Below are 21,887 nucleotides of genomic sequence, written 5' to 3'. Positions count from 1 at the left end.
ATGACAACTTGAGTTTGAAAACACAAATGTGTGAGTGTAATTTGAAAGGATTGTTTCATTTTAAGAAATTTAAAACAACACCAAAAAAAAAAAGACAGGAATAATGAATAATAAAAGACTTCACAAAATCCTAGCTAATTACCCTGAGACAGATGACCTGTTAGAACTGGTAGAAGGAAGGCACACCAACAGTTAGAAATGATTTAAGTGAAGCGGTATTTCAGACTAAGCAGAACAATGAAGGTACACTTTGGAAATTTCCACTTTAGTACACCTTTCTCCATCGCATAAATTACGCAAAAATTGTAGTTTTACATTTGTGAGGAAAAATCAAAACCCAACAAAGAATGCAGAGTACGAAATTAAATTCAGCCTTTGTAGTAGCTGCATGAGATTCATTGCTAAAGAAAGTGAGCATTGATGCTTTGTGTTAGAATTTCTTACAGCTTCACTCATCTGCCTTCCCTCCCCAGGGATTAAGGGCTTGAAGTGCCTTAACAGCAGATGTCACCCATAAGATGCCCACGTCACTATTTTAAATTGATATTTTGATTATGATTTTTGACTTGTGTTTAAAAAATATTAGTGAGAGAATAAGCCATTGGACCACATAGCTTCCTTACTATTAAGAAACCTGTGAGATTACCAGCCATTTTATCACCCTGCAACTCACAACTGACAACCCGCTGATGATCAGCCAGTACTGTACCCAAAACTAAGGTTGCTGCTGGAAGAGGTGTTAGTGGGGCCAGTAGGGGGCGCTCACCTTGTGGTCTATGTGGGTCCTAATTCCACAGTAAAGTGACAGGGACAATATACTGTAAAAAGGCGCCATCTTTTGAATGAGACGTAAAACCGAGGTACTGACTCCCTGTGGTCCTTAAAAATCCCGGGGGTTTCTCGAAAAGAGTAAGGGTGTTACCCCAGCGTCCTGGTCAAATTTGTGGTGAGTGTACTGGTGCACTATGGCTGCCGTGGCATCATCCAGGTGGTGCTGCACATTGGTGGTGGTGAAGGGGAGTCCCCATTACCTGTAAAGTGCTATGATAAGTGCAAGGAATTAATAATAATAATAATAATAATAATAATATTATTAAATGCCTTATACCCTCTTAAGGATAACATCCACAATGTCAACAGATTGACAGTTTTGCTAGTACTCATTAAAAATAGACCATAAGGAAACAGATAACTCCACCAATACATTTTAAGATTTATTATTCATGTCACAGTCACTGAGGCAGCACTCCGTCTCTGGCACAACAATAACAAGGAAAGACACAAACGTCAGTATGTTTTTTTCCACGATTTGATGTATAATTGGAGTGGAAGGAGAGGGTTTCTCTTTTGAAGGCTTGGGTGAAAAACATCAAAATCTACTCTCCTCACTCTCTCTAAATAGTCCTCCAGTGCCACCTGCAACAAACAAGACTCTTCATTAATTTAGAAGCAACTGAAAGTGACCCAGAATAGCTAGAGAGATGCCACGATAATGACAACAAAGCAACGGCTGGCTGTTGGAGAGGTCTTTTTTTATACCTCTGCTGTGGCTACACATTGTACCAGAAAGCAAAAAAAATTAACTGCCTGCAGAGATCTCTGTGTTCCTTTTATTAGCGTGCATGTGTTGGATATCATTTTTAATGTGCGGACAACACGTACTGGCCTAATGTAATTAGGAACAGTGAGGTTCCGTTTCCTCTCCAGTAGGATCACTGAACTTCAAGCTTCACAGTCACTATGTTGCCTCATGTCAACTCTTCTCTGTTTGCAGCACACTAAACGAGAGGTGCGAACCGAGATTTACAAGGTGAAAACTAATTTTCCCTCATTTCCTTCCAATTTTATCAGCAATGTTTGTTTGACAGGGACTTAAACAGAGTGGCACGAAATTATAGCACAGCAAAAGAATACAGGTGGGGTGGAAAAGAAATATGTATGGTTGTTGGTCCAGTTTTATTTATTTTTCTTTTGAATTGTAGTATTTGGCTACACTACACAAATTATTACTATATACATGTATACAGTAAAATTACTAAGAAAACAATGAGTACCATTGGTAGATCTCTACTGTGAAAGTTATCCTAAGATAGTTTTCATTATATTGGGATTTTGGTTTTCCTAAGTACTAAGTCAGCATGCAAGGCAACAAATGTATTGTTTCCATTAATGTATGAACTATATGAAAACTTGTGCTTAGATGGAAATGAAACACCTGATTACAGTACACTATAAACAGATCTCTCCGATCAGCTATTTGGAAATGTTATTAACTGCCAGAAGATAAATGTTAACTGATATATTTCTGACTTCAAAGAATAACAACGATGTAAGTGAAGTTCCAAATATGTAAAAACTTCTTTTTTTTAATTTTCCTGCCCAAATGCTTTGAATTTCTCTTTCGTTTGCACTGGAAACACCAATTTACTGTTTATTAAGTCAAATCAGCAGCAATCCTAGAAATCTGCTTGCAGCTGAAATGTTTGTTTACCAAATTGAGAAAGAATTCTGAATACTGAATTGATCTACATTTACTGTAGGTTGTACATACTGTACTTTGTACATGAAGAACAGAAGTCACTTTTGCATTGTGCATCTATTTTGTATGAGTCATTTCTATGAATGCATGCATGGACAGGCCTGCTCATTTGTACAACAGAACAAGTGCATCTAGGACTCACCATTTGCAAAAAGGCTGGGGAGGCATTCAAAGGTACATTTTTGCTGAACGATCTGGCCTAAAGAAACAGAAAATAATCAAGAGCAAACCATGAGAAAAAAAATGAAGAATCAACAATAATATACAGTATGTACAGCAGTGTCCACTGTAAATCCTAGATATTTTGCCTTGTTCCACACTTTTTATTTCTATAATGGTCATTCTATATTAATCTTCTACAGATTTGAGTTTTGTTCTAAAGTAATCCAGACATCTCTATTTTGTACTACAAAAAGTGGCTATTTAGCTTTATGGGTCTTTAGAGAGGAAGAAAGCATGTTAATGACAAAGAACGCCTGATAATGAGTCTGTTAGAATTGACAGGCAAAATGGTACAAATTAGTAAATTTGACAGATTAGCTCCTATGGCTCTTCATATTGGCCACTCGTGTAATTTATCTCAAGTTGCTGCTCTCCAGGTTTTTTCTGATTCTGATTAGTGTGACTTAAAGATTGCTTAATGACAAGTTTGGTTTCTTCTCAAGGCTGTATGAATGACTCCCAAATCTGTTATAATAGTAGAAAACACCAGCTAAGGCTCTGAGTAAATTGCTGATGCTCAGAACATACATGTATAGCAAATCCAGATGTGTCTCATTTTACACAGCAGCTTATATAACGAAGGAAATTCAATTTGTTTTCTGAAGTACCAGTAATCCAATAACAAAAATACCATCATGATTGGATTCTGTCTGGAATAATAGAACAACCCCTGTTACAGCACAAAGTGAGCCAACTTCAGAAAAATAATCTAGGGGCAAAAAGCAGGTAGTTTTGTTTACTCTGAAAGTGCTCTCAAAAGACCAAGAGAATTACAAACGAATTTGATTTGTACAGTCGAGCAGCGCAGCACACCTGCAGTCCACAGGCTCCAGCTCAGCTTTCACTTATGGGAAACACTCACAGAAAAAAGGATTCATTCTGGTGATTGAAGCCAGGCGAAAAGTACAAAGGAAAACAATTTCCAGATCTTTACAGAGCCTGTATTTGGGATACTGAAACAGAAGTAACCAAGCCCTATGAACATATAGATTTATAATAATAATAAACACTGTTTTATATAGCACCTTTAAAAGTGGCTTCTCAAAACACTTGACAGACAAGAATACACAATGAGAGAAGACAGCAGAATTACACAGTTACAGTTAGGGTTTGGAATACAGTAGGAAAGGAACAGGGCAGACACAGAACCAGTTCAATAAAAGCCCTTCTGAAGAAGAAGGTTTTGAGACTGGATTTGAAAGGGCTCAGGGAAAATGACTTGGTGATATCCTAGGGGACAGAATTCCAGAGCTGTGGAGAATAGCAGGAGAAGGCTCTGTCACCCAGAGTGTAGATGGGCCCGCGGAATAGACAATTTGATTTGTTGTTGTTGTTTTTTCTCTGTGAACACGGGGCCAGTCAATATTGCACCTACGTGATGGAGATGCATGTGAGCCTGGCTGGCAATGTCAAACACCACGTCCCGCACCTTCTGCTCCCCACTGCCCCGAATGAAGTCCTCCTGCGAAACGCCGTGCTGAGGAGAAACGAAATGAAACAGGTTCACCAGCGCACACGCCACACCTCCGTTCCTGACCCTCGACTCCCACTCTCTGTCTCTCCGGTCCCTGGATAAATTCCAGAAAAGGAAACCCAAACTACAGTCCCGTACGTCTAAATGAATACATACACAGGTTCCGTTTTCCATACCTACAGTCCATTGTCTCCTGCTGGGTTTAAAGCTTTTACAATTAATTTTTAAGAGTAATATTTTTTTGAGCTGTAAAAAAAGAAAAATCGCTCTCTGAAAACTCCTCAGCCGATTTTCATGATTCCTCATGGGTCCAATGCGAAAACTCTTCTTCACGTCAATCTCTGTGTTTCTTCACTCACATGAGCTCATTGCATCCCTAGTGTTTCATGACCCCTATACCTGTAGCTCAGTGCCCTCCATAATATTGGGACAGTGAAGTCAAAAGTGCTATTTTTGCTAGAGAGCAAAGGCAAAATCAAACACTACACACTTACAGCTCTTTTATGTATACAGCCAATGCAATAGGAAACACCTGACCAATAAGAAACACCTGGCAGCCCCAATAATTATGCTCACCTGAAGTGTGGAGATTGAACACGAAAAAATGTTATTTTTCTAACATACTGTATAAGCACAGAAATAAAAGTACTATTGTACTACTGCCTCATACTCATAATATTCATATATAATACTCATAATAGAATAACACAATCACAGTACAGTATATACATTATAGTAAGACTATACTTTGTAGTATAGTCAAATATATTATACCTGTAGAACATACATTATATTTTTATTTGTATATATTATATAGTATGATATAATGATATGTATGCCCTGTGCTGAACTGGCTCTGGCTCCTCCCGTCACCCTGTACTGGATAAAGTGGGTAGAAAATGGCTGGATAATGGTGAATATATAGTATGTATACTGTATATTATACCTGTCATACAACAAAATGGGTACAATACAGTCACATATGTCACAGCTGATGACCAATTTATAATACCAAGATATATACAGATTTTATGGATTAAAATGGCTAAAATGATGGAATTATTGAATTAATTAAATGTTTTTTATTGGCTGGGTAAGTTATTTAATCTGGACCATAAATAACTGTATATTGAAACAACTCTTACTTGCGCTTAAGAACATGAAACAGATGTTAACATGTCAGATGTCGGGTTTACCTGAGGAAACCCAAACTTTTAAACTCAGCGCAGTGAAAGAAAGTGCTGTTTCCTTGACAGGCTGCATTGCGCTCTGCTCCCAGGCTGCGTGCCTTAAAAGAGTTTCAGGCCGGCCCATGACACAGAGAGATGAAGATAAAAGTGCGAGAGAAGGCAAACCACAACAGCCCACAGCAGTGGCAGGTGGAGAGCACTGACAAAAATTCAAGGGAAGCCAAAATGATTAACGGAATAAAGAGGGTTCTGTACATAAACCTGAGCAGTTTGTTTTTTCCTTGTGTGGGCAGTAGCTGGCTGGAGCCCTAACTTACAGACCACAACTGCTTCTCCAAGCCGATGTAAGTTTCCTTTAGGGCTCTGGGCAGCTTGCAGTGCATCAGACTAAGACGAGGCCATTCAAATAGGACCAGATGTACTCGGACAGATGGGTGTGCTGCCCAGCCTTAAAACAACCAGCTCAGTATGCGATAAAAATAACCGGTGATTCCAACCCGCTTTCAAAAGGTGCCTCACGTCTTTATTTTCTGCTTCTTCATCTCTTGCTCACAATTTGTGCTATAGCTGGCCCTCAGCTATTCCTCCTGCTAGAAGCAACGTCTGGCAAAACATTCTCAGAGACGTCTTTGTTGGGAAGTCCAATGATGCAGCTTGGAGTGTAGCAGTGATATACGTATTCTGAGGGAGAAGCCTTTTTGCTGAACTAGCTGAAACAGTGATGTACAGTACATACAGCTTGAATGTCACATAATAAAGGTGTAATAAATTGTTAATATGACAAAAAAGAAACGTTATCTAACAAGTCCTGTTATAATCCATATCGGAAATTATACACTATCTTGTGTCTTTGAATTAATGTTGAAAACTTCTAGCAGACGGAGTGTTCCAGCTGCATATGTGATCTGTGAAATCCAACAGTGCCCCCTGTCTTCTTGAACAGTTGAGGAAAACTGAAGCAAAGCAACAAAGGCAACGTCCCCTAACTGAACTAGCTTACTTAAAGCCATGTAGATCTGATACGCCTAAAAAAAAACTCCTCTGTATCACACACGGATCTCCCGCGAGTTGTGCTTTAAAGAGAAACTGAATCATGAAATCTCTCTAAATTATTAAAAAGAAAAGCTGAGTGTCTGCATTGCAGCAACACCGCAGTTGAATGAATGCCTTACTAATGCAAAAATGGTGATTCCTCAGCTTCATGCCATGTTTCTCTACCTGGTTCAGAGTATAAGGAGGTGAAATCTGGGAAGCACCGTTGGTTGTCCTGTGGCTGGGAATGTCAGTTCCTTTCCGAGGTGATAACCACAATGGGCAGTTTTTTCCCCGGTGCTTACCAGCATGCAGATATCCATGGGGAGGTAAACCCTGCGTCTCCGGCTGTGGTAGGGGGTTGCTCTCAGACACGTGACTATTCCCTGGGCCTTTCCTATGTGACTGGCAGCATGGTCTGCATGGACATCCTTCACGCCTGGAGAGAGACAAAAGCGCATGGGTTCAACGATCACAACTCCTGCTCGCAAATTCACTCTGCTGTTCGCAATATCATGTCGGCAACTAGGGCTTCCGAGCTCTCGAATGGCTGGAGACGAGAACAAGCCATACATCCCACCAGCTGTCTTTCCAACACGTTTTCAACAACCGTAATTCCTGCAAGAGGAAATACTGACCAATCCGAATCCAAACCCATAACTGAGATTCCCTGTGAAGGAGCACTGACCCACTGCTTAAAAGAACTCTTGAAATGTGAAATCAGCAGACAACCCCAAACAAGTTGGGGTAGCAAACACTATTTAAGAAACAAGGTCTTATACTCAGGAGGGCCTAGAATGAATCCAGAAATAAGCTGATAAACAGTGCATGAATTAAATATGCAGAATCAATGCATGAATTAAATATGCTGTAGCTCTTGCCAGAAATAAGTTGTGTTTGGATGGATGGAGGAATAAAATATAAATAAGTGTAAACGTGTTACTTTAGAATAGCAAAGACAGATATAATCTATCAACTTGGAGGCTAGCTTTTTTCAGTAGAGAGCTTATTTCTTATTTAGCTCTTATTATCTTATTATATTTCTTATTTAGCTCTTAATATTATCTTATTTCGGCACGTAGTGGAAGTGACATTACCTACCGTACAATTCTTCCTATTCAACTGCTGAATTTTAGTCATTCCAACAGCTGAAGAGAACACTTTTGAAAAGGTTGCCTTTTGGAAAAAATAAAGACTTTAATCGATTTTGCCTTTTCCGACTTTGACATTTGACATTCTCTTAATTTTTCTGTGTTAAAAAAATCAATGTCAAACACAGATGTAGATGGTAAAAAAAACAACACTAAATCACTCTCACAAGTTTCAGCCTTTGTCTCACTGCTAAAAACCGCTTTCATATGAGACACAAGAAAAGTTACAAATGAGATTAGGCCATTCAATCCATCTAGTTCGTTTGGTAGTTAGCATCTTATTAATCTGATAATCAACACCCATTTGTTTCCTTATAGAAGCCGTGGTATTGCTTTCAACAACAGGGCTGGGTGGCTTGTTCCAGACTCCCACAGGAGTGTCTCATGTTCTTGGTTTTAAAGACACCTCCCTACAATTTTCACTTGTATCCCTTGGTACATGTTCTGCTGCTGATTCTGAAGTACAAGTTTGCTTACATTAACAAGAGCAATACCTACTGTACATTAGGGGTTACAAAATTGACACCTACTGCAAATTATTTCAGCTGTAACTTCACTTTTGTGGATAAATGAGAACTGGGAGGACGTAATGAATATTGAATTAGCAATTACAGCATTAATGAAGAAAAGCACAGCATCCCAGGTGAAGCTGTGTTTCCAGGGAAATGGGGTGATACACATTCATCATGGTTTTCTTTTTTTATAAAAGCTAGAGCTGGAATGGGATTTAATTGATTTGTGACAAGTTCTCCATCGCAACTCCTTGGAGTTTTAGCTTTAGGAGAGGTCCTATTTCCTGTATTATCCAGAGGAGAAAGAAGCACAGAACTGACTGACCGGTGAGCCCATGGACCTCAAATACGAGTTCGTTAAAGTGTCTTGGAGAAAACCTAATTTTTGAAGAAAAAGAATTTTGCAACCAGTTTTGGGAGAAACTTATTTTGAAGCCTAGAGCAGCTAAGATGCCAGGTTATGATTTAGAGAGGGACTGAAGAAGAGAACTGGTGCTTATACAGAGCTAGGCTTTCTGGTTTGGCGTACAGTTTGCTTTGGAGCATATCCCCGCACTGTAAACAGAAAAATAACAATTTGTACCTTATGCCTGCATTTGTGCAACTGTTTTTCTTAATACACCACTCATTTAAAGACTCTGTTAAAACTCCCTCCCTCAGGTATGTATATGTATGCCACAGCAATTGTTTATTTGTTTGCAGGAGCTCTCAATAAGGCCCAGCCTAGCTATCTTTGGGGTTGATGATATATGTTTATTTTGCTTGTACACCACCATAATAAAGGGTTGTCACAAAACAGAGGAATACAGCCAGAAATTGCACTCTGACATTTCACTTTTCAATACTCACAAAATTGCTGACTGATAAAAGTCTGGTTCTGTGGAAGGAAGCCAGACCCCTCCATTTGTGTTTTCCTGCAGATCTCCAGAATCTCGCATTAAAGTAAAATATACTGTGCGCCGATTTACAAGATGCTGTCGCCTTTCTAACCAAAAATAATAAAGATAAAATATATAAAACATAAAAATAAAAACAAAATATGAGTCATTCCATTCCTCTTGGCTAACAACACAAATAACTGGATGCTTTCTCGTGGAACAAGAGATGAAATGACACACTAGACTAGACAGTCCAGGGCTCCAGCTCTCCATGCCGAGAGAACCTCAGGCATGCTGAGATGAAAGCCTGTTTAACAGAACTTCACAGGGAGACAGGAACTTCAAGCCTACAGGAGCTCTCCTCGTTTCTTTTATGAAACTTGCTTGTTCAATGAGCTACGCTCATCCCAAATGTTAAAGCAAATCCTACAAGTGTTTTTATCAGCAGGGTGTTGACTACATCCATTTAGATGTATTAAAACCAAGACATATGCAAATATGTTTGTCTGGGCTGAAGACAAGCGCTTAAAAGCTTGTGACATTCAAACTCATCTCTGCTCTGTGTGTTAATACATTTCCATCTGGCATGTGCTGACAGCAGGTATCTGAAGGAAATTGCAAACCATTATTCCCCTCACAAGCTTAATTTTAATGAAAATCTTAAAATCTTAAAAAAACTTCTTGTTGTTTCCATCTCCTAGGTGAATCGGGGATGAAAGAAACAGGATCTTGGATTTGGTTATATTAGTTTGGGGGTTAAACTGGCTAGTACACCAGTAACTAAGAAACTGTAATTCTAGGCAAACACAATCGTTTTCAAAGTTCAAACAGATATAGCAGGGTCCTGTTGCATCTCCAAAGAGGGAACTCTGAAATGATCATATACTTGCAGAATTAGTTGTTTAAGCGCAATGGCAGTCGACAGTGTCCACCTTCTAATTGTAAGCCAAGCACCCCATAGTGGGGTGTATGACAAATTGATTCACATACTTGCATATAAAGCATTAATTATCTCAATTAACGTGTTAACATATGGCTTCACCCCAAAGTCCATGACATATAAAGGGGGACAGACTTCATTCCCCACTGAAGTGCAGCCCCACCTGGGTGACGCTCAGCATCCATTCGGAACCAGCTGTTCCCCTACACAGCAACCAAGATACCACTGTTAGCACCACCACATTGCTTCAGGACTTTTGTGTTCAGAAAAACTAACAATCTGTACACTGGCACCTTTAGCTGATTTAGCAGGAGGAACTCTCAACTATTTTTCTTTTACCTAGTAAAAGAAGGACAGTGTGCTGAACAGTGCATTATAATATTTAAGTAGTTGTCAATAATATCACAATCTTCAGTACTGAATTTATACTAGTGAATCTAAATCACATCCTCTAAGCCACTGGTTCCCAATTTAGCTCTGTGTTACTGTAGACCACAAGCTCCATCTCTGGATGAAAAGAGGTTGAAAGCAGGAAACAGAATCCCAGCAGGAGTGCTTCAGTGCATCATTCTATTTTGACTTCAATGTTACAATATAAATAAACCCAATGCATTATCGGAGAAACACATTTGTTAAATAAAAAATAACCTTATAAAGAAAATATCAACATGGAAAAAAAAAACTTCAAGTTCTTGGATAAAAGTGTTAATTTTACTCAAACAGGTACTCTAACAACTGTGAACCAACAACCCAGTAGTCTCAGCTGTCATGTTCTAGATTTTGATCACTGTAGCTTTTGTGGGGGTTACTGAAAAAAAATTCCATATACATAAAACTTTTAAATTGTGTTAATTTTACAATCTGTTAGGTAAAGGTTTAAAAAAAAATCAAATTTCTTTAATAACTTTAAGTATCTTGACAGATCTGCGTTAGTTCCGATCTTTTTCTGCGATGTTTTCTCAAATGGAAAATACTGGTGTTAATTCATCCTGATGGTAAAAAGTTTTGGAATTCAGATCAAAGTGTACAAGAATAACTCACAGGCAACCCAAGAGAAGTATCTAGAGTTTCAAGGGGTGCAAGGAAGGAGCTACTGGTAACAACGCAGGACTTCGAAACAAGTAGTTGACGAAGACACTGAAAAAATAAAACTTTCAGTTTTGTACATTTTAAAGGCTGAGGACAAATACACATTTGATTCGTGATCATTTTTAGAAAAAATATAACTCTTCCTGAGTGAAACGGTGGGCACACACTGCTTACCTAGGGACTCCAGAAGCAGGTACAGCAGAGAGGACTGAGTGTTCTCCGAGTAGGACTCCAGCTCTGGAAGGCTCCGGTAAGCCCTATCATCCAGATCTTTCTCCTGTGAAATACATCCATACAAACAGAAGCATTGTTAAATTTATCATAGCTGCTAGCAAGAAACCACACATTTAGTATTTAAAACCAGGAAAGTCAAATAAAGGCTGAGAAAGGCAAAAAAAAAAAAGAAGGATAACACACTGGACGAAATTTGCTTATTTTAAAATGCCAGTTCTGATTACCCATCCTTTTTTGTATTTCCATAGCTTGAAGTGGAAAATGATCAATTTGGATTTAAACCTTTTTAAAGCACTTTACAGGATCCTATCTGTACTTCTTAAAAGAAGTTAAAATGTCTGTTTCTTAGTAATTTTTCCCCGTTACATCCAAATGCCATTTTCAGTTAACATTCACATTAAAAAAGAAGCCAAGAACCAGGAGAGAAATTACTGTACTCTTCACTCACTCTTTCTTTAATGATCCTTAAGAGCCACCTCTTTGTCAGACTGTGTTTCTTCACTGCCTGTCGAACAAACAGTATGTTAGTTTCTACATCTTAATCTAGAAAGCCCATAATTATGTTACAAAGCAACAGTATACTGATCATCAAAGGCTAACAATGAAAATTAAACTTTCAAAACACGTCGAAAGTGTAATTTGTGAGCGCACCAGTATTTAACGTATGGAGTACAATGCAGTGATAATGAGGCATTGAATGGCATTGTTATATCGAGAAAATGTTAAACAAATGAGCTTTATGATACAAACATTCTTGCAAGGATGCCTAGAATAGACAAGAGCCTTCAAACTGCAAACGCAATTATTTAACAAAAAAGTCTATATAATGAGCTACATTAGAAACTCAAAAACTAGAAAAGAAAAACATTCTGCTGAATTTTACCTATAAAGAACTGACAAGGGAATAACTATTTTTTTGCACCTGGTCATTTTAGTTAAACTCTATAGTATGTACTGGCACGCACAACACTGCCAGAAATTCTTAACCGGATGCAGTGAAACAGAGATCCGTGACTGTGGTCTTCAGTGCACCTGCTGGTTTGCAGTGCAGCAGGTTTTATGGAAATAACCCCAGCACTAGCATGTTCAAAGCAGAAGTAAAGGGTTAAGCAGGTCCAGTTAGGTGACAGTGCCCAGCCTTGCCCTGAGTGGCTGTCCCAATTAGCCCTATTTTAATAACCAAAGTTTAACCTACTGTGCTTGAAACAATTTCATTAAGACAATTGTAGCAGACAGTTTCCAGCGGTTAAGAAGTAATTTCGGGATGGTCTGAAATGCAAACATGAACATCAGGCAGCACAGCTGGCGGCTCCTGCTGTGACTGATCACACGCGCACGTTTCCCAGTTCCTTACAATCTGCTGGTTTAAGGTTTGAGTAGTAAATGGGTCTCCAGGGGCAGGGCTGGCTAATGCACGTTAAGGTTTGATTAACGTGATTTAATTCTTCTCTGCAGATCTTAAAATGACTGAAAACTCAAAGAAGGCGTGAACGCCGCCTGGCTTGAAGAATTTGGGGACCCCGGCAGTAAAAGTTTGTAAAAGCTCCCCACACACCCTCCAGAGTTCGGCTGTGACTGGCTGATGTGGGGGCTCATCTCTGAAGACCTCCTCCACAGCGTTCTTCCAAAACTGCATCCGCATCAGGCCTATAGTCTTCTGCGACACTGCGTCCTTTACCTGGATACACAAGTAAGATTCAGGGCTGCTCAGACAAACTTCACAGACTTACATTTTGCCAATGTCATTGCTACCAAACAGATGAATCAGAGGTTATGATTTTAGTAGGACACACATATTTGACACACATTGGACTGTAATTCATTAAATCATTTCGAACAAATGTATTGATATTTGAAATCAATTCCAGTAAATGCACACCACCCTGTAACACAACATTAACTCTGAATTCATCAAGCACCTTAAACAGAGGCACATTAAAACATTTCCAAAAACCCTGCCTTTCACCACAGATGGCTTTCATATTAGTCTTGTAATACCAATACGTCTTCTGACAATTTATTCTAATGGATAACAAGTCACCACAATAATCTTTTAAAGGGAAAACCATTCACAGATGACAAAGCTACTAATGTCTGTTTTCATACAGCACTATGGTTCATGCTCAATGACCTCTACCAGTGTTGAACAAACATTTAGAGACTGATTAAATAATCATCCTCCTTGAATTCACAGACTGAATGTTTTTCACACAAACAAGAGCAAATATATTTATTATATGGAAGAAGTAATAGGTTTATTCCATGCTGAAAAGAGAAGAAAGAAAAACAATGTTTCGGCCATGGAGCCTTCTTCAGGTGTTATATTTATTATATGACTGGCACATAAGTAATTGACGCACATCAAATACAAAACATATTCTATGTAAAAGAATGTGCATTGTTGGTTCTCCAACCCTTTAAAATATTAGCTAAAATATACATGAACTCAAGGAGAAATATAGCTGAGCTAACTGAATGTAATAATGTTACAAGCAGCTTAGATTAATAAGGTTTCTGTGTCACTCCAAGTAGACCATCTTAAACAAAAAACTATTAGGTTATCCTGCTAATCTTTACTCAGTGAAACCTTAAGAACACTGATAAAGGGTGGCTCACGGGAAAATAGGAATGCACACAGAAAAGTAAGAAAATATGATTGATTTGTTTAAAAGAAATGCATATCGAAAAAAAGGCTGACCTAATATTTCAGATATAACCAGTGGACCCAATTTTCAAACTTTACCTGAACTGGGAACTTTCAAACAAATCAGGAACATACTGTAGTTCAGGCGCGAACACAATCCGATCAATGGCAAGAAGAGCAAACCTTTACTGTGCAAGGGCTTTAAACGCCAGTCTTCGAGGGGTGAAAGCCTTTTCCAAATTAATACCTTTTGATTTAAGGGTAATTTTAAAATTCTGCCCTATTTCAGCGTGTCCCAGTGCACATAGAGTCATGGATGGATGGATGTTTGCCCGTTATGCCTTCTGGCATGTAGGGGCAGCAACATCCTGGTGCTGTTTCCGTAGCATTAGTTTTTTACAGGACAGGGTTGTTAGCCTTGTGCCCAACCTCCAACATGGAGGACCTGGTGCCTGACATGGGACACGAACCGACTGCCCTGAGATTATGAGTTTCATGCTCTACCAACAGAGCTAGTCGGGGCCTACATAGAGTCATGGTCACCCAAATGGTTTCTAAAAGCAGAATTATCATATGGTGAAGGATGCTGTCTGAGGTCAGACCATCAGTGACCACACCAAGACCCGAGTGGTAAACTCTGTTGGCATGCCAGTTTTTTGAAGGTGGACTGGCTCTTCAACGACCAGCTATAGGTCTCGAACCAAATTTGTTTCTTTTTTTGTACTTTTAATAGAGCTTTTTATTTACCTTAGCTTACCCATCTTTTTTTTTTATCTCTATGATAAAGCACACACACCTGCCCACTGGGCGTGCAGCATTAAATTCTGGCTTGCTATTGCAAACCTTTACTGTTTAAGTCATTGTTTTGAGGACTTTCTTTGATATCAAGTGTATGTGTCCTGAGCACTACAGTCACGCATGGCGCTGTTGGTAGACATCAGAGGAACCAGCGGGCAATACTGTTCCATCCATGGCAGAAGAGAACGCCCAGGCTGGCACTCACTGCGTCAGTGCAAGCCTCAGCACAAGACACGTTACTCTTGCCTCATCCTACACATTTCTTTGCCTGGACAGACATTCCAGGATGTCAGAATGTCACCAGAATGGATGAGAAAAGGCCATTTGGCTGCTCGGTTTCATCTGATCTATTTCTGTATGGTGTGAGACATGAAATGCCCTAGATAGAACTCACCCTCTCCTTGCCAGGAATGGGAGAATTCAGAGTAGCCAAACCTAAATCAAAGTCAAACCTAACTTGCTTGTCTCTCTGAGATGACCTGAGCACCTCATAAAGATCTACATGAACACTGGAAGAACTTGGAATCAACTATAGAACCTCACAGGCCAAACATGGAAGCACAGAGCCCCTAACATTTCATGTCAAAACAGCTCTTCCAGTGCTTAAGATAAGATAAGATCACTTTATCATCCATTTACAATTTCTTGCATTAGGAATTTGTCTTTTCGCATACCCCAGCTTACTCTCCATGAGACACACAGACAGGGAGAGAAGCTGGGGGTCAGAGCGCAGGGTCAGCCATTTATACGGCACCCTTGGAGCAGTTGGGGTTAATGGAGTGCAATGGAGGACCGACGCGAGGCCACAGGCATTAACAGGGAACAGATGAACCCCTCATAGTCTCTCACCCTGTTACCATAATCAAAAGAGTCATTATGAATATATAATTAGAAGAGTACTCATTAGCCTATGTAGGTAAAAGTCTTGCCTCCCTTCCTGTTACATGCAAAACTGAATGATGTGACAAGCGGAAACAGACACAAACCTACATTGATCCTTTTTATAACCTCTAACCTCTAACAAGGTTCAAATACTTAGCTCCAGTCAGGTTTGTTTTGGATGATCATGAATTAGGGGCTCTCGTCTGGTGCAAGAATCAAGTCCCAACTCTTACGGACTCTTCTCTCTCCTTCTGCCCTGCTTCTAGTTTCCTTCCCTGTTTCTCCTGTGCTCTTAATGTGATCTTATATTGTGTGTTTCTGTACTGCTCATTGATAATCATTAACCTGCAACTTACCTAGGTATACAGTACTAAGGAAAACTTTACAAATGTTTTTTTTGCTCCCAGACCTCAGCAAACATCCTCTCTGATTTGATGCTAGAGACATGAAATGCCCTAGATAGAACTCACCCTCTCCTTGCCAGGAATGGGAGAATTCAGAGTAGCCAAACCTAAATCAAAGTCAAACCTAACTTGCTTGTCTCTCTGAGATGACCTGAGCACCTCATAAAGATCTACATGAACACTGGAAGAACTTGGAATCAACTATAGAACCTCACAGGCCAAACATGGAAGCACAGAGCCCCTAACATTTCATGTCAAAACAGCTCTTCCAGTGCTTAAGATAAGATAAGATCACTTTATCATCCATTTACAATTTCTTGCATTAGGAATTTGTCTTTTCGCATACCCCAGCTTACTCTCCATGAGACACACAGACAGGGAGAGAAGCTGGGGGTCAGAGCGCAGGGTCAGCCATTTATACGGCACCCTTGGAGCACTTGGGGTTAAGGGCCTTGCTCAGGGGCCCAACGGAGTAGGATTCCTCTGCTGGCGGCGGGATTTGAACCGGCAACCTTCCAGCCACAGGCGCAGATCCTTAACCACAGATTATTTTTATTTGGTCTTTAGTCATTTAGTCATTAAAATATAGACTTTGTGTTTATGCCCCACCCGTTTTCATAATCTGAAGGAACATATTGTAAAATATGTGACATTTGTATTACATGGGTCTTCTAGGACACCACAAACCAGCAAGATACAAATAAGCACAAATACCTGCCTGAGCCAGTTCCACGTTGAAAGCTCTCAGTGCAATGGAGGACCGACGCGAGGCCACAGGCATTAACAGGGAACAGATGAACCCCTCATAGTCTCTCACCCTGTTACCATAATCAAAAGAGTCATTATGAATATATAATTAGAAGAGTACTCATTAGCCTATGTAGGTAAAAGTCTTGCCTCCCTTCCTGTTACATGCAAAACTGAATGATGTGACAAGCGGAAACAGACACAAACCTACATTGATCCTTTTTATAACCTCTAACCTCTAACAAGGTTCAAATACTTAGCTCCAGTCAGGTTTGTTTTGGATGATCATGAAGTAGGGGCTCTCGTCTGGTGCAAGAATCAAGTCCCAACTCTTACGGACTCTTCTCTCTCCTTCTGCCCTGCTTCTAGTTTCCTTCCCTGTTTCTCCTGTGCTCTTAATGTGATCTTATATTGTGTGTTTCTGTACTGCTCATTGATAATCATTAACCTGCAACTTACCTAGGTATACAGTACTAAGGAAAACTTTACAAATGTTTTTTTTGCTCCCAGACCTCAGCAAACATCCTCTCTGATTTGATGCTAGAAGTGTTTACTCTCCCAAGTGTCATAAACTTTATCTAAAATCCAAGAGACACTTTTCAGTCACCTAAAGCTGTAACAATATCTTAACCAAAGTTGTTCCTTCAGATGTTTTCCACATGGGGAGGGCTAAAATGCAGATTGGCTTGACAAGCAACCCAAAAACCAAAAGCTCCAGTTAATAAAACAGAAGCAAATTTATAAGCTTCTACAAGGCTTGGCACCTCAATACCTGGCTGACTTATTATCAATCTACTTTCAGACTCTGACATGTCTTCAATGTGTCCCCCAAGCTCGTCTACATTCTATGGGTAACAGCGCCTTTTCTTGCCCCAGAGCTCTGGAATTCTAACCCCAGAGATATCAGAGTCACCTACCCCAAGTGCATTTAAATCTGGACTCAAAACCTGTCTTTCCAGAAAAGTTTTTTTATTTAATTAGTGTCTGTACCATTTCCTAATGGCCATGTATTATCTGTTGCACTCTTTGCACTTCTTACATGCTTGTTCTGTAACTTGATATTCTTGTATATATTTGTCACAGTAACTGTTTTTTTACACGTACCGTAAAGTGCTTTGAGATGTTACTTTTAAAGATGCCAAAAATAAAGTTTATTATTATTAAACTTCTGACACTGAAAACTGTATCCCAGTAAAACAATAATAGAACAACAAAATATGCTATTTTTTTTTACATATTTACCAAGCTAGCATATTAATTACAGGTATGCTGGAAATATCTTTATGCGTGTATATTTGTATTACATGGGTCTTCCAGGACACCACAAAACCAGCAAGATAAAAATGAGCACAAATACCTGCCTGAGCTAGTTCCACGTTACACGTTATTGTACAGTTCCAGGTTACAATATTTCCTGAAAAAGGAAGAGGTCACATGGAGAATCTACATTTTTCACAGAAATTAATCTAAATATTATACTGTCTTTCATTGACTGGGCAGTGAATCAAGCATGATTACACTCTGAAGCACACAATTTATGAAATAATCAGCACACTTTGAGTAAACACTCAATCTGGTGCGTCCGCCAACACCACATTAAAGATGCGGACATATCTAACAAAGTCTACATAGCTGGCAATTAGACAAACTATTTTGCGGTTACAAACAGCAGCTCCTCTGTGGCTTGTGTGTCCAATAAAGGTACCGATGGACTGTTCAGGTTTCTATATCTCTCCAGAGATGAGACAATTTATGAGCTCGGAGAAGTTGTTTAAATTCGTCGTATTAAGCCCATCACGATCTGATCGATGAGAAGAACGGAAAAAGGATTAAGATTCACAGACACGGAGGCACTCCGGAACCAGAACTCGACACCTTTGATTCCGAGAACCCAAGTGAGCTCACCTGACAAGATCAAGGCAGTACTTCTCACTGTGCTGGGACTGTCCGCTCGAAGACTCCCTGATCACAGTGCTGCACTGGGGCACTGTGAATCTCGGCACCAAATGCACCGATGGCGATAACACTTTCCCGTGGCAGGGAAACGAAGAACGTCTAAACGCTGGAAATCCATTCCTGCTGCAAATGCAAGCTGCCATGTTGACACGGATCGGTAACCCTTCGCCTTTGACCTTTGTCCTCTAGTGTTTTACACCTTACAAATCCTCCGTCAACAAAAAAAAAATTTTTTTTGGTAGCCGGTCTTTTGCGAAACAGAATGTATAAAATAATTTAACGTCTATAAAAAAAGAACGTAAAACCACGAATAATCGCTGTAATGTCACATTCACCTTCAAAGAACCTTCTATCACCATGGAAGGACTATTTAAAATGGTGTGCAAAGCTACCACAACTTCTGGGAGCTTAGACCTAAAGCTTCCCTTATATTCCCCTTGATATTTGCGAGACCCTGCGTTTAGGGAAAGCGAATGGAATTTATTTTCCAAATCCTGTATTCGCAATCCACTCCTCCTAGCGGTGACTTCTGTCAGCTCTCAACTTCCGGTTATTGGTACCGCACAGATAGTAGCAAACCAGTTTCAGTAGCGTGATGTCCCAGCTTCACACTTCTCTGCAAAAATCAAGTCTTACATTTTTGTAATCCTCAAAAACATACAGATTTGTTTCCACACCGCTCAACTAAAACATTTACGCTACACTTCGTTTTTTGGCAAGAGCCTAATTCCTTCTGACAATAAACTGTTGATCTACAACAACAGCTTTTTTCTGATCAATTATATCTGGAGTTCAAATCAGTCGACAAGAATATTTGGGGCTACAAACTCCGAAATTGTAATCCTCCAATTTGACGCAAGAAAACAGTATATTCTAGATTGAAATCATTGCAACGACGATACATTACAATGTTGCAACTACCAGGCACTCCGTTAACGATACAATTTTAAAAATGCGTTTCATTAACTTAAATTAAAAGCGTCACTGAGATTTAATCAGTATCACGGAGGCAGAAGTCGCCCCGTTATGAGTTTCACGTCTCGGCATGAAAAAACGCATCCTTCGACGCTTAGACAGAGAAAAGGCACTCATAGCAGCGACATGCACGTATGACATTATAATGTACGGGGAAAAAAAAACTGCGATTTAAAAAAAATTGGTAAGATTTACAATACCAATTCCAATCACACTTAAGTATAAAACCCACATTAACTTAAAATCAATTTGAGCTCTGCATACTGGTGCGGCAGATGTTGCCACTGGAGTACAGCTCTCTGATCCTGGATTCAACTGCAGTTACAGATGGCATGTGTGTGTGCAGCTTGCATGTCCTTCCCAGATCTGTTTTTCTCTAGAAGGCTCAGATTTCCTTCACCATTCCAAAAAATTGCTGGGTGGGGGTAAATCCCAGTGTTCCCGGCGATGGGTGGGTATCCCTTCCAGGATGTCATCTTGCGTTGCAGCCTATTCTTCTGGGGAGCAGCTACTCTTACCCTGAATAAGTGGTTTTCTAGGATGGATGTTGTGCTATTCGGCTTTGATCATCCTTGGAGCTCAAACACGATGTTGCCAAGAGACCTGGCCAACTAATTCCCCTCTACACCCTCGGTAACATACCCAGTCAACTAGTGAAATGACTCAGGTTTGAACCTGCAATCAGAACTCAGCCTGCACTCACCTTTATCTGCTGAACCCCTAAAGAGTCACTGTAGGCAATTTTTAGTGTCCAATCATACGCTTGGTATCAGATTCAGTGCTCTGAAATATTTCACACAGTAATACACGAATAAGCAGCATTTTTACAAAAATAATGCAATGAAATAAACATCTATGAAAGTTAAAACAGGTTAATAAATTGTTACACACAATACTTTGAATCTGTGAATTCAACCCTATGATGTAGATGCAGCAGCAAGAACTATTAAATGTACAATGCTGACAGGCACCATAGATTGATAGAATACCTTAGAGGTTAAGTGTGCTGGCAATTAGCACCTTAAATGTCTCTAGATACAATATTTTATGGCACTATGGGTTACTGGAATAATATGGAATATTGCACTTATATCCAATTTAGAAGCATAAAAATGGCTTAAGCATTATGCAAACACCGGGCTGTTTACACACATCTTGCTTCAACCCTGGTTTAATTAGCTCAATCCCACTGATTGTACTCTATTACAAGCTAATGATTTACTTGCAGTTGTTACCATTCATATATGGCTTTCCAAGATGAAAGTTAAGGATCAAATTACTGGAACGTCCATATTTTCTCCTTAGCAGTCAACATCGCATTCTTGGTACTTGTAATACCTTATATTTCTCCACATTAAACTTGCTTCTCCATGATGGCTACACAAGATCCGAAATTTTTGTGGCTCCAAATGACCGCTACTGTAGTAACATTTATATAGCAACCTGAAAACCACTGTTTTAAACACCAGTTCAAAAATATCATTTGCAAATTTGAATAAGCAAATATTTTATACGGTACTTTAAATTTTTCCACTACTACTATTTTAAGCACAAGGAAGCTTAATAAAACCAACATTTTTGTACTTTTTAAACACTTATTCTTTTTGTATTTTTTTTTTACTAGTTTGAGCATGTCTGTTTCTCTTTCATTTGGCCCTTGAAGAACCTTGGACATGTTCTTGTAATATTTTACTTTGCTTGGACTTGTACAATTTCATTACTCAACTCAGCATTTCACATTTTCTTCACCCCTAACAGAATACGAAATCTTAGCTGGCTGACGTGTGCGATGACTTCTACCTGTGCCTCGAGCACCTCTCTGAAACTCATCTGTCCATTTTCTCATGATTACACACCCGATACAATTCAAATCCATTTCTTAAAGCTGTTTGTTTCAAAGCCATAAACGACTGTTTCAGACCCAGCCCATGAGATTCTGACATAACACGGGAGAAACCACATTACTGTCGCAACTTCCAAGCGGTTCTCGACCTGTCTCCCTTTGCTCTGGGAAAGGCAGGCAAACTCACTTGTAAACCTTTCCCCTCTCATTACTGTTTATTTCAAACTGTTAGACCTCATTTCTCCCGACAGGTTTTTTTTACCTCATTGTAATTTTTAGGAAAAAAAATGTTAACCAAACGTTTTAATGAAAGATTCTACCACAGATAACAGCTACTACATTCTTTTTTTAGAGTTTTAGAAGCCAAAAAGGATTCC

General features: G+C 39.4%; 1 protein-coding gene across 1 annotated transcript; it reads right to left on the bottom strand.

The window, feature by feature from the left end:
* Window positions 1-1,201: 1,201 nt before the first annotated feature.
* Window positions 1,202-18,935, bottom strand: ndufaf6 (NADH:ubiquinone oxidoreductase complex assembly factor 6). The gene is made up of 9 exons (XM_088929814.1): window positions 18,642-18,935; window positions 16,708-16,807; window positions 12,817-12,939; window positions 11,710-11,766; window positions 11,202-11,304; window positions 6,763-6,896; window positions 4,137-4,238; window positions 2,682-2,738; window positions 1,202-1,416 (listed from the first exon to the last, which is right to left on the bottom strand). Exons 1-9 carry the CDS (start codon window positions 18,833-18,835, stop codon window positions 1,288-1,290), a joined length of 999 nt encoding a protein of 332 aa, XP_088785940.1. The 5' UTR covers window positions 18,836-18,935; the 3' UTR covers window positions 1,202-1,287.
* Window positions 18,936-21,887: the final 2,952 nt, after the last annotated feature.

The sequence above is a fragment of the Atractosteus spatula genome, chromosome 12, assembly GCF_055471065.1.
Source record: "Atractosteus spatula isolate fAtrSpa1 chromosome 12, fAtrSpa1.hap1, whole genome shotgun sequence".
Lineage (NCBI taxonomy): Eukaryota > Metazoa > Chordata > Actinopteri > Semionotiformes > Lepisosteidae > Atractosteus > Atractosteus spatula.
Note: the sequence above shows the minus strand (reverse complement) of the source record. Positions and strands in the feature narration are given on the sequence as shown.

What these genes read in the sequence shown, in the direction of transcription:
- ndufaf6 (XM_088929814.1), bottom strand. Translation starts at nt 18,835, where the DNA reads ATGGCAGCTTGCATTTGCAGCAGGAATGGATTTCCAGCGTTTAGACGT. An exon ending in TACTGCCTTGATCTTGTCAG is followed by an intron (nt 16,808 to 18,641) that starts GTGAGCTCACTT and finishes TTATGGTAACAG; the next exon opens with GGTGAGAGACTATGAGGGGT. An exon ending in TCACAGCCGAACTCTGGAGG is followed by an intron (nt 11,767 to 12,816) that starts GTGTGTGGGGAG and finishes TTTGTTCGACAG; the next exon opens with GCAGTGAAGAAACACAGTCT.